We start from the raw sequence: 15,513 nt of genomic DNA on the forward strand, positions 1-15,513 counted from the left end.
CTCTCGTGCCAACCTAAATTTCAGTTTTAGGTTGATGTCAATTAGTTCAACTCATATAAAGACCGGGTATAAAGATCGACATTTGCACCAAAAACAAATCTTCAGTCATTATCTCCTTCTACTTTGGACGCAAAGAGCGCGTAAAAATGTTATTCACCAAGTTTAGTTGACGTCTGGCCCGAGCCTTAGAGCGAGGACATTGCCCTAATAGAATGGTGCCCTGGCCGCCTTTACGTTCTGTAAGGTGGTAGTGTTTTTTTTTTAACACAGCATATTTAAAATATATTCTTTAAAGGTCAAATGAACAGAAATTACGTTTTTTCAATTTTTTGCCCATGTTTTTATTAAGAGCCAAATAAACATATCCCGAAGTTTCAAAGTAATTGGACAATATATAGAGAGAACCCTGACCCTGTTTTAGACACGAACCTCTGATTTTCCTACCCGATTTTTGATACCATGTCTAAGACATAAACAAGTAACTCACTGGCTCTGTTGTAATCGTGAATTAAGCTAAATATCAATGCCGAAATCAACAGAAGTCAGCAATACGGAAGAATTTGTGAAAATTTGGCTTGTGGCTAAGTTTGTATAAATTTACACCTCTGAAGGCATATAAGCCTATCCTGTTTGACATTGGTCCATGTAAAGATACCCTGTTTAAGACAAAAAGGGGGGTGAAATATAAACCCCCGTTCAAGACAAAAAAGCCTGAAAACCAGGGGATCTATCCACGTTACGTCATTCTGTGCGAGAGAGGACAAAACAAAATACATACATTCAAAGAGGGGCGTTTATTTGATACTTTGTTTTTACGATTGTCTTCTACATAGATCATTCTTTAATATGAAGTATATTCAACATCCAAAAGCGAAGCGGGACGGCTGTACACAGGCTATCTATTCAAAGAATTCAATAGCAGTACAGGGACTGCATGGGAATGAAAAGAGGGAGGGCAGAAGGTTCAGGGACTGGGAAAAATAACAGCATGTTGACAAAATAAAACAAAAACTCTTAGTTCAAACGCTCTGGAAGAGTCGACTAGGTGTGCTTGGAAGCATGACTGGATGTTTATTTCACTTTCTTCTTCTTCTTTGATGCTTCGATCAACTCTCTGAAGGAAGGAAGATAAGGAGAGAGTTAACAAATTACTTTTGTAATCTTCTTTTTACGCCAGTGGCTTGACTTCTTGCTATTTCGTTTTATGCACAAGGAGAGGTAGCCTGTTCTAGGGACTCGGTCAGTGGGGCAAGTGAGCGAAAGAAAATAGAGGGGAACGGGCTAGAGGGTAGGAAACTATATGCAGTGATGGGCATATACCCTGGGATAGGAAACTATGTGGCAGTGACGCTAAATGCCATTGATGGGATTATACCCGGGGATACCAGAGGCCACTGATGGGGATATGCCCCAAGATAATTGTATAATTACTTGATTGTGAGAAGCTCTCGTTCTCTCAGAACAACAAAGTAGTCAACAAGCGTCGAAGATGAAGGTAAGCATAACGAAAGCCATCTGGGTCCTGTAGAAAATCCCACGCGAGATTCTCGCGCGGAAACAGGTTTTCCAATGTTCTGTGCGATTCCATTTAAGAATTGTTCTAAACAAGCTGTTTTGAAGCACTTGTTCTATTTTCTTACCCATCTGGATAACAACGTTTAGAAGCTGTTCAAGTAGTTGAACTACATTACATACAGATACAAGTGTGTGTTTTTTACCTCTTTCTTTTAGCCTTCTGTGAGTCGTACTTTGACACTGTTTTAATCGCTGATCGTGATGGAGGAGTCTTCGATAGTTTCTTGCGTGATTTTCTGTAAAAGAAATAATAATTAAGTGTTTTATGTGATGATAACATTGGTCACCATGACACCAAATTCTGATGTTCTGTACAGTTTCCAGAATTCTCCTCAGAACAATTTATTTGAAATTAAAAGCGTTTCCTTGGAGTTGTTTGACAGGTTATTTATTTTCATAACCTATTAGCCTGAATCAATTAAACAAACGTTTTAAACTCAAAGGACTACACAACTACAAAAAAATAAATAATTTAATAATAAGTAAACAGATAAGTAACGTACTTTGGGGTCAAAATCTAGGATAGTATGCTGATCTTTCTAGGTCACTTACCTACTAGGCTTTTTTAACTTAAGCATCCACTCAGGAATTTCACATCCAGAACTCTTCATAACATTTGCAATGCTAAATGACAAAACGAGATTACAGGCTTCAGTCAGTGCATAAAACCAGGGATGGGAAAAACAAGGCAGTAAAAGTTTATTATTATGAGTAGAACCACCCGCATTCAACTCATAACTAACGGTGAGGACAAATTCAAATCCTGTTTTGTACCTGCGTAAATTTGTTGCATCGTCCTCTGTGAAAAATGTTACAGCTTTTCCTGGTCTGCCAGCACGGCCTGTTCTACCTGGAAATAAAACAGTGCTGAAAAAAAGATCTTTGAAGGAGAAATTCCCATGTCACTCTGTTAGGTGCAATCTAAGCAAGAAAGGATCGTTCTCTCTTGATCTGAACAATTATATAGGATTTCGTATATCAAACCACTTGATTGATTGATTGATTGATTGATTGATTGATTGATTGATTGATTGATTGATTGATTGATTGACTGGTTGGTCGGTCGGTTGATTGATAGCATAGCTTTGTACAGTATGATATAATCTAATAATAATGAGTGTGTAATTAATCGTTCCCTTCTAGCATATAACTGGACTTGATCAATTGAATGATTTTATAAGAGAGGTTAAAACCAGTGACGAAAATTATGAGTCACGTAAGTGCAACAAATCAATCTTTTAATAAAGAAAGCAATGATTCATACCTATTCTGTGAATGTAGGCCACAGACGATGTGGGGAAATCATAATTTATTACTAAATTCACTCCTTTAAAGTCAATTCCACGACCCATGAGTTCAGTAGCTATAAGAACCCAAATCTGTTTGTGAAACAGAACGAAAATGTATTATCATAAAGTTAGATCAGCCATTGCATGATTCATTTGCTAACACAAAAATGCCTGGGGGAGGGGGAGGGGACTGTTATATAGGAGTGACTGGGAGGCTCATTGGAAATGTTAAAAAAACAATTTAAAAAGGTAAAAAATCTATTTCTAAGGAGGTGGTATGTGTAGTTTAAGTTCAGTGTTACCGTAAGAGGTAGTAATGTAGACTCATGTTCCCCGTTTTGTTGTTGTCATCATTGTTTTCTGTTGTTGTTTTTTGGCGGCTAAAATGTGCCCTTAGAAATATGTATCATATGTAAAGGCAGTCACTGTTAAAATGTGAAATGGAACACTCCAAGCAGTACCACAGTAAACCATTAAGATACTTCGAGCATTCCTGCTTGTCCCATCTAGGAAGTGTTCCCTTAGGAAGATAATTAGCAATTATTGGATGAGGCTGAGCATGATATGAAGAATGCATAATTCTTCATATCATACGAAAGCCGAATTCAATAATTGTTTTCTTATTCATTTAAAATATTTCCAGAGCTCCAAAAGCAGAAAATGGATTTAATATGGTTTTCACAAAACGCAAAGTACACAAATACATAGACTTGCCACAAGTCGACCTCACGAGTTTTCACAGTAAATAAGCGAGCAAAGTGAGCCTTTTAGGCCGCAAAGCGGCCGTGCTTTATTGAAAGTCTAACAAATACACAACAATGTTCGCTTTAAAATGTGATTTAAACTTCACAACTCGGTTACCTAGATTAAAATTCCCTGTCATTTATAATGTCGATATTTAGCAGTCTAGTAAAGCCAATTCTGATGACACAAAGCGACTTTCTCGAGTACAAGTTTCCATCGTTCTTGCCAACTTCGACGTAGAATTTTCGTAAAACTGCGCCGTGGCTGGTTCAGAAATTATTTTTTCTTAAAAATACGCTTTAAAAATCGTTCGACTCACCTTCGTTGCTTTTTTCCCCTTGTCTTATAATAATTTGGTGATTTTCTGCTCGTCGAACTGCACAAATCTCGCCATTTTCCCAGTGGTTGTGCATCAGAGCAGTTGCCGTGTAACGTGGGAACGAGGTTGCGATCGGTTAATTTTTGATATTGGACAATCGTCGTATAATTACACTGAAAAACTGGGCCTGTCATCTGAAAGAGCACCCAAAAACTAGTAACTCAACCAAATTTGGGAGTTATTGGTTTAAACGCATAGGTATGGTTCACTTTTAGAAATTGCTAAAATAAGAGAGCTTAGTATGGATTGGAGGGACAGCTGTCCATCCTGCCATACAAAGCTCTCTTATTTTAACGATTTTTAAAAGAGTTCCATGCCTTTGCGTTTAAACCAATAACTCTCAAATTTGGTTAAGTTACTAATTTTTGGATGCTCTTTCAGATGACGGGCCCAATTTTTCAGTGCAATCGATATTGAATATTCGTACCCAGTCCCCTGCTCGTTTTGAACATGGCTAATAGGACCTTCTTCCAGATTTGGTCAGCGCTAGCCGGTTAGCTGGAATTAACCGGGGATTGAAAGCCAATCAGAAACGGAGAAATATTTTGAATGAATAATAATAAGAAATAACTGTCTGCGTGAATAAGAGGGTGTATATACCTTGCCTGTTCTGAAGCACTTAACAACGTTATCTCTCTGAAAGGAAATTAACAAAAAGCATCAGTTATCATGTCTTTTTGTAGCAGTGATTTTCCACAACAAATCCACCAGACACAGCAAATGTGAGCGTGTCCAAACACATATATTACTATATATATTAATTAAAATAAAAACTCTTTGTTGAGTTTTCAAAACGTGTTGAAATTGCGAACAATATCGTGGATCTAGCGAATATACATTGTCCGTGATTTTCAATGTTGTCAAAAAAGACTTGAACATCATGAAACACCATATATGGTGAACACTGATCAGCACACCAGGCTTGCAGATTTCAATGCTTATTACCACTACTGCCATGCGATCATGGGCGTAACACATATCTTATTAACCATGTGCCTTCCTGATACCAAATCAGCCCTAGGTCTTGACAGTATGGATCATAGCGAAGTAAAGTGCCTACAGAAGACTGAGGGCTTATACTGTTCAAGTGCAGTCCTGAGCAACTTGGTTAATAAGAGATTTATCACACAACTGTATGAGTAGAAACATAACTCCGGTCTAATACTAAAAACTATTGACTTGCAACACAACATTCTGATTGGCTTCTTTAGCCTTGTAGTTTATAATGATATGCCATCAAATAGATCTCAACCTGGTTACTTGTGGCCCAGGGGTATAAATATGCACTGAACAGCTTGGGATATACAACAAGGCACGAAGAAAGAACAGGACACGTTTCACACAGCTTACCTGTGCTTGTGTTCTATCTGAGTGTATAACATCCACATTAATGCCATCATAAATAAGTTCATGAAACAGTTCTTTAGCTCTTTCCTTGGACTGGACAAATATTAACATTGGAGGCTGGAAACCCTGTTGAAAAAAACAAAAGCTTAATTCTAGTGTGCAGCACAACAGCATTCCAACAACTCTGAAAGGGATCGGCCATAAAGGAACACAATTTTTCCTTTTATTGAGAAATACATCCATCAGGTTTATTAGTGCATTGGACTTGAGAAGTTTGTAGAGGTTCAAAGCCTGGCCAGAAAAATAGTGCAAAGCCCTTCAAGTGTCTGTCTTCTCCCAGGAGTATAAAATAATAAGTAGCAGTGAATTGGGTAACTTGCTTAAAATGCTTACAGGTAACATATAATAAGACAAGCATAATTCACCCAGGAGAAGGAGCACAGTTGAATCCTAGTAACTCGAACCTTTTTTGATTCCCCTCCAGGTCATTATCTTTCATGTTTTACTCTTGATAACTTAAATTCCCCAACAACTCAGACCTTGGTGCCACCTTTCGATAACATGCAAACTCTACCCAAGTCAATGGTTACGTTTTTTTGCAGCCATCAATCATCTATTAAGTGGACCTCTCAGGAAACAAAGGTCACATCTGTCAGATGTGATTGGTAGATTCTGATTCATTTTGTTTGTTTCTGTTTTCCAATGTTCATTGGCTGTCACCATAATTAGGATTAATGGCAGCAAAAAATGCAGACGTTAGCTGGGTTTTTAACTCCAGAGTTTGGGCGTTATCGAAAGGTGCAATAAATCGTTTTCCCTGGAAGGCATGAGTTATCGGGATTACTCTTGACTATGTCTGAACTGCTGGTCAATTTATACAGCAACTAAACACTCACCTTTTGAACAATATCTCTGACAGCAAGGAGTTTACCAGCCTCCTGTCCAACAAACAACAGTTCCTGCTCTACAGTGTCGGTGGCAGTGTTTCTGTTTAAAACAAAAAGCTCTTTCAGCAAGTAAAAAATACTCTTAAGTCTTGAATAAGCTACACTTTACTCTGAAGATGACTTCTGCTCAGGTTGTCAAAACGTCAGTCACCAAAAACAGTTCTTTTCAGATTGAACTATTCTGACTCAGATGATCACACTATACAAACTAAAAACCTTGATGTAATAAGCTGTGATTGGCTTTGCTCCTTGTGCTCTTTGTAACTTATTATTTAGTATCCAGATCCATACTACATACACCACCAGTTACTCAATAGTTAAAACTATCATCTAAATAACTACAAGTAACAAACTACAAAACCCTAATAATTTTATTTTTTGTTGATATATTAATAATAATTATAATAATTCCAGAGAATAAATTAATGCTGCTATAAAACATAGCCTGGGGGCAGGAAAGATAAGCTTCACTGTTGCTCTGATGAGACTTAACAATCCTTAGACAGGAACACCTTGACACCATCATGCAGTGTACACAGTGCAACTCGATCCCAGAACAAACATTATATATTGTCAACAGGGTGATCTTTGATGAGATCATTGATTACATCTCACATTCAGAAAGTCATTCAAATGGATTAAATCATTCAATGTACTCCTCTGGTGTTTGCCACTGACTAAATAAAGTTAATGGAGATTGATTAAGAGTTTGAAGAAATCATAAAATGTAACTTTCCTGCTTAAATACAGGCAAAATATATACAAGTGTTCAGTAAATGGCTTTACCTGATTCCAACCGTGACTTTTACAACATTGTCCAAGTGAATCCTGGCCCAGTCGTCAATACCATTAGACAAAGTTGCACTAAACAGTGCTCTCTTAACATCTGGTTTGTCACATGCCTGATATATGGTGGCTACCTATATTCAAAAACAAAATAATTATTAAAATATTATTTAAAAGGCTAAAAAAGGTTATAAAAATTTATTATTCTCATTTTTAGCCTTGTAAATAATATTTTTACCTTTTTAGCGAACATTATGACAACAAAATAATTATTAATTAATGTGTTAAGTAACTTAATGAGACAGGTGAATTATTTTGGTTACCGGTAGTTACCAACTTGGAGTTATAATAAAAATTGAGTGGTTTGATGAAAAACTCAAAATTGCCTGAGTGAATTTTGCATGTGGTCTTCAATTTTATAAAATTTAAACATTACCCTGTATTTTTTTGCTGATTTGTGCTTTGTTTTTGAGAAAAACACAGCCACAATTAATAATAATTACAAAACATAAAACCTGACCTGTTCTCTAAAGCCATCTTTTCCCTCTTCAAACAATTTATCAGCTTCATCAAGGATCAGCCACTCTACACTGCAATAAAATTAATCCAAGAACACGAATGTGATGTTACAGCAAGACACCCAAAAGTGTGACCACCTTTAATTAATTCACATTCTTTCGTGCAACCACCATCCAATCAGAAGCCAAGGACAGCTCCCAGTTTACTTCTGATTGGATTAAATCTGCACGGAAGAATGTGAATAAATTAAAAGTAGTCACACTTTTGGCGCCTTGCTGTAACAATAGAGACGCAGTCTAATTATTAGACAGAAGTTTAACATCTGATACAGTTGAAGCTGGTGAGGTACAAATCCAACTTGATCAAAACTAAGACTGAGCATACTTATATCATTTAAACATAAACTAATGGCTGATTGCAAACTGGTTGAGACATATATATTTTGTAGCTGTTGGAACTGAAATAATAAATCGAAGGATGCTGTTTTGATGTGTGACAAAATCATTGAAACTAGTTACTATTAAAAAAATGTACAGAAATCAGAGAGGAAAGTTTTTTTACTCTTATTGGGACTTGAAGAGTTAACAAATTGACTGCATTTCTCCATGGTTTATACTCTTATAAACCTTAAGGTTTATAAAAAAAAACCTTAAACCTTACTAACATCTTAAGGTATCAGTGTACCCCAAAATTAACCATTTTAAAGAAAAATGTATTTTTATATTTTCAGGTAGATCTCATTAAGACCTTTCATTAAAAAAAATAGATGGAAAAAGATCGACTATCTAAAAAAGTTATGAAGGAAAAACATTTCTTGCCCATAATTATTTGATATTGATAGCTGTCAACATGTTGTCTGAAGGAGTGCAGCAATTCTAGATACCGTTGCATGACTATCAGAGTTCTTGGTTTTCTTGGTGATCATTTTCACACATCTTGACTGTGTACCTCATTACAGCACCTTAATTTCGCAATATTATTATTTAAGTTTTACGACTTTTTTAGAATCGTGAAACTTGCTAAATTAACGGTAATTAATCTCATTACACAGGAAGAATGCCCCAAAATAATTTTTCTTTCGTATCTCGAAAACAATGTTTCAAAGAGAGAGGCGCACATTTTCAGTTCATTTTCAGGGGAGTTTCACCAATTTTCGCTGAAATTTGGCAGGAATGTTGCTCGATAATGGAGCAACAAAACTGTCGGCGAGTTTTTATATTTTTCTTCTTTCGAAATTTATGGCTGTTTTAACGCAGAGAATAGTTGTTCCTTACACTCTCAGCTGGAAGTTTTAAAACTGCATGTCAAAAGCAAACCAGACAAGTAATCAATATTCCCCAAAAAAGTTTTTTAGAGAAAGGTGTGAAGAACACATAGCGATGTTGATCCCTTTTTCCCGTTCAAATTTATCTGGAGAATGAACCGGATTTATGAGCCTTGGTACTTTTGGAAATAACACGCTCTATTTGGACAACATTAATATTTTAACTTAAAATAAATATATCTTCGTAATCAACAATTCCTAAGCTTTTAGAAAATATATACTTTGCTGGGGTTTTACGCTTATTACCAGATAGTAAGGCAGCTCCAACGCATGATGGTCATTTGGGGTACACTGATACCTTAAGTGAAACCACAAGTTGTAGGAAAGTGGTTCCATTTGAGTTTTGGACATTTCAGTCTGTGATATATAAAGGTCTGAACACACCAGGCAACCAGTCACAGCGACAGGTCTCTGCGTTAAGTCACTCTATGTGTGCTGCTTCCAAAACAAATAGTTGCGAGAAGCAATTGTTCGGTGCACATGCAACGAATTTGGGAGAGGAGCAATGTGAACTACTTTTCCAATTCAATATATGTCGCTCTCTCATTGATTAATTTATTTTTTGTTGCAGCAACTTGTCACAACATTTCTGCTTTCGCTCATTTTGTTGACCACTGCCAAAATGAACCAAAATAAAAAAAATGCACCACTGAATTACACTCCTTCTTATAAAAGCGTGAACACTAAAAAATATGTCTGGAATGTTTGTGTTTAGCCAATCACATGCGAGAACTTCAGACCGCAGAAACCACAAACAGTAAATGGGTTTCCATCGGTCACGGAGCAACTTTAGTTCTTATTTTGTTTCAGGATACACGCTCTGTCTTTTTTAAGAATTTAAAGAACTGCTATTCTTCCGTATCGAGGGCCACATCCAGAACATGGTTTCAGGGATTTTTGAAAGAAAAAAAGGACGGTTTCTCTAGCGACAATATACGACATGGTTCAGTGCATGCAGTATGTTGTAGACATGTCTAGACATAAGATGTAAACACGATAAACCGAATATAAAATACAAAATTGTGGAGTTTTCGTTACTGATTGTAAATCTTTTCGGTAGAACAAGGGATTCGATTTATTTCGGCAAACGATTTCAACCCTTAGGCAATTAGAGGTTCCGTGATCGTAAGACTGCAAACTGCAAAGGCTCCAGACGAAAATTATTCAAAATGTTGGCGTGATTGGTGCAAAGTAAACACTTCAATCGCTCAATCGTTTGATTTTCGCTTTTCCTTCCCGCTATCGTTTCGCTGTTATCGAAGAAACAAACCTTCCTTCTATCAGTGTTTAGGTCTGCTACAATAGTTGGAGTGAGATAAAAACCGGAAAATGCCAGCTTACCTCAGTACAAATTGTAACATGCCATCAGGCGAACGGTAACTGCAGATACGAATTCGTTACAATTTTTGAAAATTGGCGGCAACTGGGGCAAATCGTAGCGTCGGGCGCATCGGTTTTTCAATTTTTTCTATAAAAAAAAATCACTCAAACCTATTCTTCAGTGGAGCAGTGAATGTTCTCAAAAAGGAAGGAATTACATTTAGTGTGTTTACTTGTAAATTGGAGCGAAACGAGAACCAAATATTGTTCCGTGACCGATGGAAACCCATGTGGTTTCTGCGGTCTGAAGTTCTCGCATGTGATTGGTTAAAAGACAAAGAACATTCCAGACATATTTTAAGTGTTCACGCTTTAATAAGAAGCGGTGTAAAGGTAAAATCAGTGTAAAGTTGTACACACTGGACAAATTATAATTTTAAAAAAAAAAATTCTACTTGAAAATTTGGCAGAAATTTTACCCAAAATTTCACAACTTGCCATGATTCCCAAGTTTTCTCAAAGTTGCCTTGTGTTGCATTACAGGATATGTCATTTTTACGGTCTATAGTCTCCCTGACCTAGCTCTCAACTATTGAGTGCATGGAAATTCTCTCAGAGAAATTTATACATGTTTGAGTGAACATATCAAATAACTAAATTCTTTTGTCAAGTTATAACACATACGGTAGTTTTTCTAACTAATATATAATGTGACAGGATTTTACTTGTGAAGCTGAATTCTTGGTGGATCCTGGGACAACAAATGAACCAGCCTGTTGGGTGTGGTCACAAGAATATCTGAGAAAAAGTGTTCAAAAATATAAGACAAATTAAATAACTGAAACAATTACCGGTAGCTTTGTAAAAAACCATTAACTAAAAACCACTTCCTAAGAGACATTCATCCTCTAAACTAAGAACACTGCAGGTTTAAGTTTTTTAACTTCTCCACATAACATCAAATACCAGTACACTTCAGCTGGAGAAGTGATATGAATGAAGAAAGACATCAACTGGGGTAACATTGCCCCGGGGAGGGGGGTACTCCCCCAAAATACCTATACAGGTATGTGCTGCCCAATGGGGTCATGATTTTGGGTTGTGATCTATAATGGAGTATCCATTTTAGAGATAACTCCTAGAACAGCTTACGATATTTCGAACACACAAAAGTTTTAAATTATCAGTAGCTTAAATGGGGTGTTAAAAAATTGACCTGTTTCTAGAACAGGGTATCATTTTAAATGCAAATCCTTTCTAAAACGGGGTGCTACTTTGGAGACCCAGGTGGCCCATACCCACCTAAAACATTCCTGAGTACCCCCCCCCCCCAACATTGTCTCAATATAATAACTGTCAGAAGTCAATTAACATTTTAAGAAAATTAATATTCGTAACTAGTGTTTTACTGACATTCCAATCTTGTACATCACAAATAAAGCTAATAGCTCAACTACTGGAGTAAAAATTAAAACAGATATTGCTTACCAAATCTCTGAGATGACTTTGATCCAAAACTGTTAGAGGAAGCCTTGGCTTTAGTTAATAAATGAATCCTGAACATACGACCATTAGACAGGTAACAAAATTCATGGTAAATCTGCAAGTACAGTACAATAGAACATAAAATTACTTAATAAAAACAATAAAAAACGTTTACTGGCTAAAAATATTAAAAACAATGAGCTTTCGGCTGTCGCTCTACAGCCTTTGACGGATAAAAAATTGAATACAAAATGGATAAAATATATACAAGAAAGGTGAGATAAAAAGAAATTAAAGAAAAACAAAAGCAAAGTAAAAATGTGCTAATTAAGAGGCTATTTTTTAAAAAGAATACAATATTGGCTTGGAATGGGCTTTGAGTTATTGTCAGCATGCTTAGTAGCAGAGGTGTGCCAAGCTTCCAAAGTTTTTCTAATACGAAAAGAGCCTTTGTCAATAACACAAGAGTTTTCAAAATCTACGCGATCAGGTCGAATGACCACGCATGTTTCCCAATGTTTGAGCCATTCGCACAGGTTTTTATGTTCTTTTTTGCGGGTTTCAAAACATCGGCCGGTTTCACCCACATAGCACCAATCACAATCAGCACAAGGAATTTTGTACACCACATTCGGTTGTTGTTCGACTGGTGGTCTAAATTTAGGGGATGGGAATTCTTGTTGTAATGTCTTGTTGGGTTTATTAATAACTTGAATGTCATGCTTTCGAAGAATCCTTGTTAGTGGTTGCGTGACACCATTGATGAATGGAAGTACAGCGTAAGTGTTGGAATGCTCCTGAGGCGCAGCCCATTTTAAAAAAACATATGGACAAGTTCTTCTGGTGAAGGGATGGAATGTGTTGTTGGATTAGAGAATTTCTTCTTTAGGATGTAAGAAATAATATCGGACGGATAGTTGTTAGCTCGTAGGGCATCAGTGACGTGATTGATTTCAGTATTTTTCCCTTGGGCTGTGCTAGGGAGTTTAGTTGCCCGGTGTAAGAGGGTCTCAGCTGTGCTAATCTTATGGCTTTTGTCATGGTGGGAATAAAAGTCTAAATATCTGTCAGTGTGGGTTGCCTTGCAATAAACATCGATGGTGATCGTGTTATCTTTGCGGGAAACCAAAGAATCTAGGAAAGCGATCTGTTGGTCAGATTCCTCTTCGATGGTGAATGAAATGTGTGGATCAATGGAGTTGAGAGTAGCATGGAAGGAGCAGCATTTCTTTTGATGATGCAAAAACTGTCATCCACATAGCGTTTCCACACTTTCAGTTGTACTTCAGACGAGTTGATGGCCACCTCTTCGATCGCCTTCCATGCACAAGTTCGCCACGACAGGGCTTACAGGGCTGCCCATCGCGCAACCATGTCCCTAACTCTGCTAAGTTTGCTGAAGAAATCTCTGATGTCGACATTCAAGATGACAAAGTAATGCTATCCTTCGATGTAGTATTACTATTTACAGCTATTCCTGTAGATAAAGCATGTGACTACATACGGAAAAAACTACTCAAGGATCAAACACTTTCTTCACACATGAGCCTAGATGGTACTGAAATCATTTCTCTGCTGAATTTGTTTTATCTAACAACTACTTTGTTTATGGTGATAAGATATACAAACAGATCCATGGTTGTGCGATGGGCAGTGAACGTCTTTTATTGTTTTTATTATGTCTAATCCTGGCTGCGCCTCAATCTTTAATAAAATTACTTACAACAATATCTTAATTCTATGTGTAAAAGTGGAAATTTTATGTCTGTCACAGCCTAGAGTCAATCCAGGTCAGGAATCATGTATTGTGTACCTGTCTCACTCAGGTATATAAATGTCTATAACTAATCTTGGTGCATACCTGTTGTGCTAATTCTCTTGTTGGTGATACAACAACAGCTCTGAAACCTTCTTTTCGAGAGGACTACAGAAAAACAAAATAATAACACATTAAATTCTAGGATAAAAGATGATCTAAAGATGACTACAACTGTGAACTTCTTTTTACACTGGAGTTTTTAAGATATACTAGCATGACACAACAAATATTAATAAACAGAAAGACAGGGATTACAAACAGCAACCTAGCAAAATGATATCATTATATTTAACAAAACTGGTTGTCGAACCTCTTAGAACAATTATTATTAATTGTTATTATTATTAAATTATTATTTTCATTGCTAGAAATCACAACTGAGTATTACATGAACCGGTAATATCAGATCAAGACCAACAATTTTTCCAAAACTTTTATTAGGCAAAGCAATTTTGATTGTTTAATCAACCACTTGCTACTTGATTTGTTGAAATATCTTCCACTCCAAATTTCCAAAGTTGTTTCTGTGAAGAAATATAGTTTTCAAAAACACTTATCTAAAAATATTTGATAAAATCTTGTGGCCACTACTAAATTATTGACAGCCTTGAAGATGACAAGTTTTATTACAGGCACTTACTGTCAGTTACAGAAGTGCACATCAAAATATTCCCTCAAAATTTTGTATAATATATTTCTGGTATTAGTAACACTAAAACACTTAGTATATTGTACATCCAACTTCATGACATTGATATAAATGAATGTGTTTCCAGCAGTAGCAATGAAATATATATATATATGATAAGTGCAAGTGCGGTCATACTACTGAAAACCTGAAAATAAATTTTCAGGCTCTGAGCGGGAGTCGAACCGGTCGGTATAAAACGCAGACCATGCAGACTGCAGACTGCAGACTGCAGACCGTGCAGACCGTGCAGACGGTGCAGACCGTGCAGACTGAGTAATTTTTTTTTCTTCTTTTTTTACATTGTGTTTCACAAAACTTTTCACGAACGGTTTCCGAAGTTCGTTTGAAATTCGTGAATTTCGCTACGAACTTTAGGGGGAATTTCATTAAGTAGTTGTCAATCAAATTACGAACTTCGAAACGAAATTGTGAATTTCACGTGCAGTGAAGTTAAAAGGTTGAGGAGTTCGCAAGTTGAGAAGAAGTTCGTCCAGTTTGTTTAATTTGGTGAAATGAATCCGTTCCCAGTACAGCAAAAAGCAATCCCAAGTCCAGTAAGGCAGGACATCAACGGACTAAAAAGCAAGGCTGCCCTGAAAATGGTTTGTGAATGTTACAACTGAGTTTTCCCAATGTCACCCGACACCCGACTAAAAATAGATTACAAGTTCTGCCGTGTGTAGTTTCGAAGGAAAAAATTTCAACAGATGAACCGGTTTACATAAAAAAATACTGTTTGCGTGTGCCGTAAAAATCTTCTAAAGAGAAAAAAAAAACGTTTTCCTTCTTGAATACACATCAGTTTGGAAAATCTGCGGAAACCAGAACTTTTCAATTCCGTGTTGTTATACTTCTGTGTTTACACAACACGCAAGTCACGCCATCTGTCTGTTCGTGATAAACTCTGTTCCTCTGAAATAATTTATATTTGCCAAAAAAATAAGCTTTGGTTAAATTTTTTTTACTAATAAACAACACTTGCTTTGAAACAATTGAAATGTGTATTTATTTACGAATTGCTTATATTTTATTATTAAGGACAGTGTAAAAAATTTTGGGGGATTTCTCAAGAAAACCCTGTATTCCCAAAGCATAACTACCAACTGAAGCATCTTGTTTACGTTATAAAATTGAACTAGAAACCCGAACTTAACAAATAAAATGCTATATCCGACCAGTTCGTTTTACCTATAACTTAAAATGTTCCAATGTTTACAGTGTAACGCGCTTTCTGACAGTAGAAGAAAACTCAACAAGCTGGAAGCTAAATAAAATAATCCTTGACCTT

At 36.4% G+C, this 15,513-nt stretch overlaps 1 protein-coding gene across 1 annotated transcript in view; it reads right to left on the bottom strand.

Annotated features, from left to right (window-relative positions):
- Window positions 1-775: 775 nt before the first annotated feature.
- The window catches only part of LOC144647375 (putative ATP-dependent RNA helicase DDX52), a 30,906-nt gene continuing 16,168 nt past the window's right edge, over window positions 776-15,513 (bottom strand). Inside the window, exons 7-19 of the mRNA XM_078507178.1 lie at window positions 13,577-13,639; window positions 11,719-11,830; window positions 10,956-11,028; window positions 7,588-7,657; window positions 7,068-7,201; window positions 6,231-6,321; window positions 5,338-5,460; window positions 4,588-4,623; window positions 2,840-2,954; window positions 2,350-2,425; window positions 2,128-2,199; window positions 1,719-1,811; window positions 776-1,114 (exon numbers count right to left, since the gene is read on the bottom strand). Of these exons, the coding sequence (XP_078363304.1) occupies window positions 1,072-1,114; window positions 1,719-1,811; window positions 2,128-2,199; window positions 2,350-2,425; window positions 2,840-2,954; window positions 4,588-4,623; window positions 5,338-5,460; window positions 6,231-6,321; window positions 7,068-7,201; window positions 7,588-7,657; window positions 10,956-11,028; window positions 11,719-11,830; window positions 13,577-13,639 (1,101 nt within the window). The 3' untranslated portion in view covers window positions 776-1,071. The remainder of the gene's footprint in view (window positions 1,115-1,718; window positions 1,812-2,127; window positions 2,200-2,349; window positions 2,426-2,839; window positions 2,955-4,587; window positions 4,624-5,337; window positions 5,461-6,230; window positions 6,322-7,067; window positions 7,202-7,587; window positions 7,658-10,955; window positions 11,029-11,718; window positions 11,831-13,576; window positions 13,640-15,513) is intronic.

The sequence above is a fragment of the Oculina patagonica genome, chromosome 3, assembly GCF_052425735.1.
Source record: "Oculina patagonica isolate OP01 chromosome 3, crgOcupat, whole genome shotgun sequence".
Classification (NCBI taxonomy): Eukaryota; Metazoa; Cnidaria; class Anthozoa; order Scleractinia; family Oculinidae; genus Oculina; species Oculina patagonica.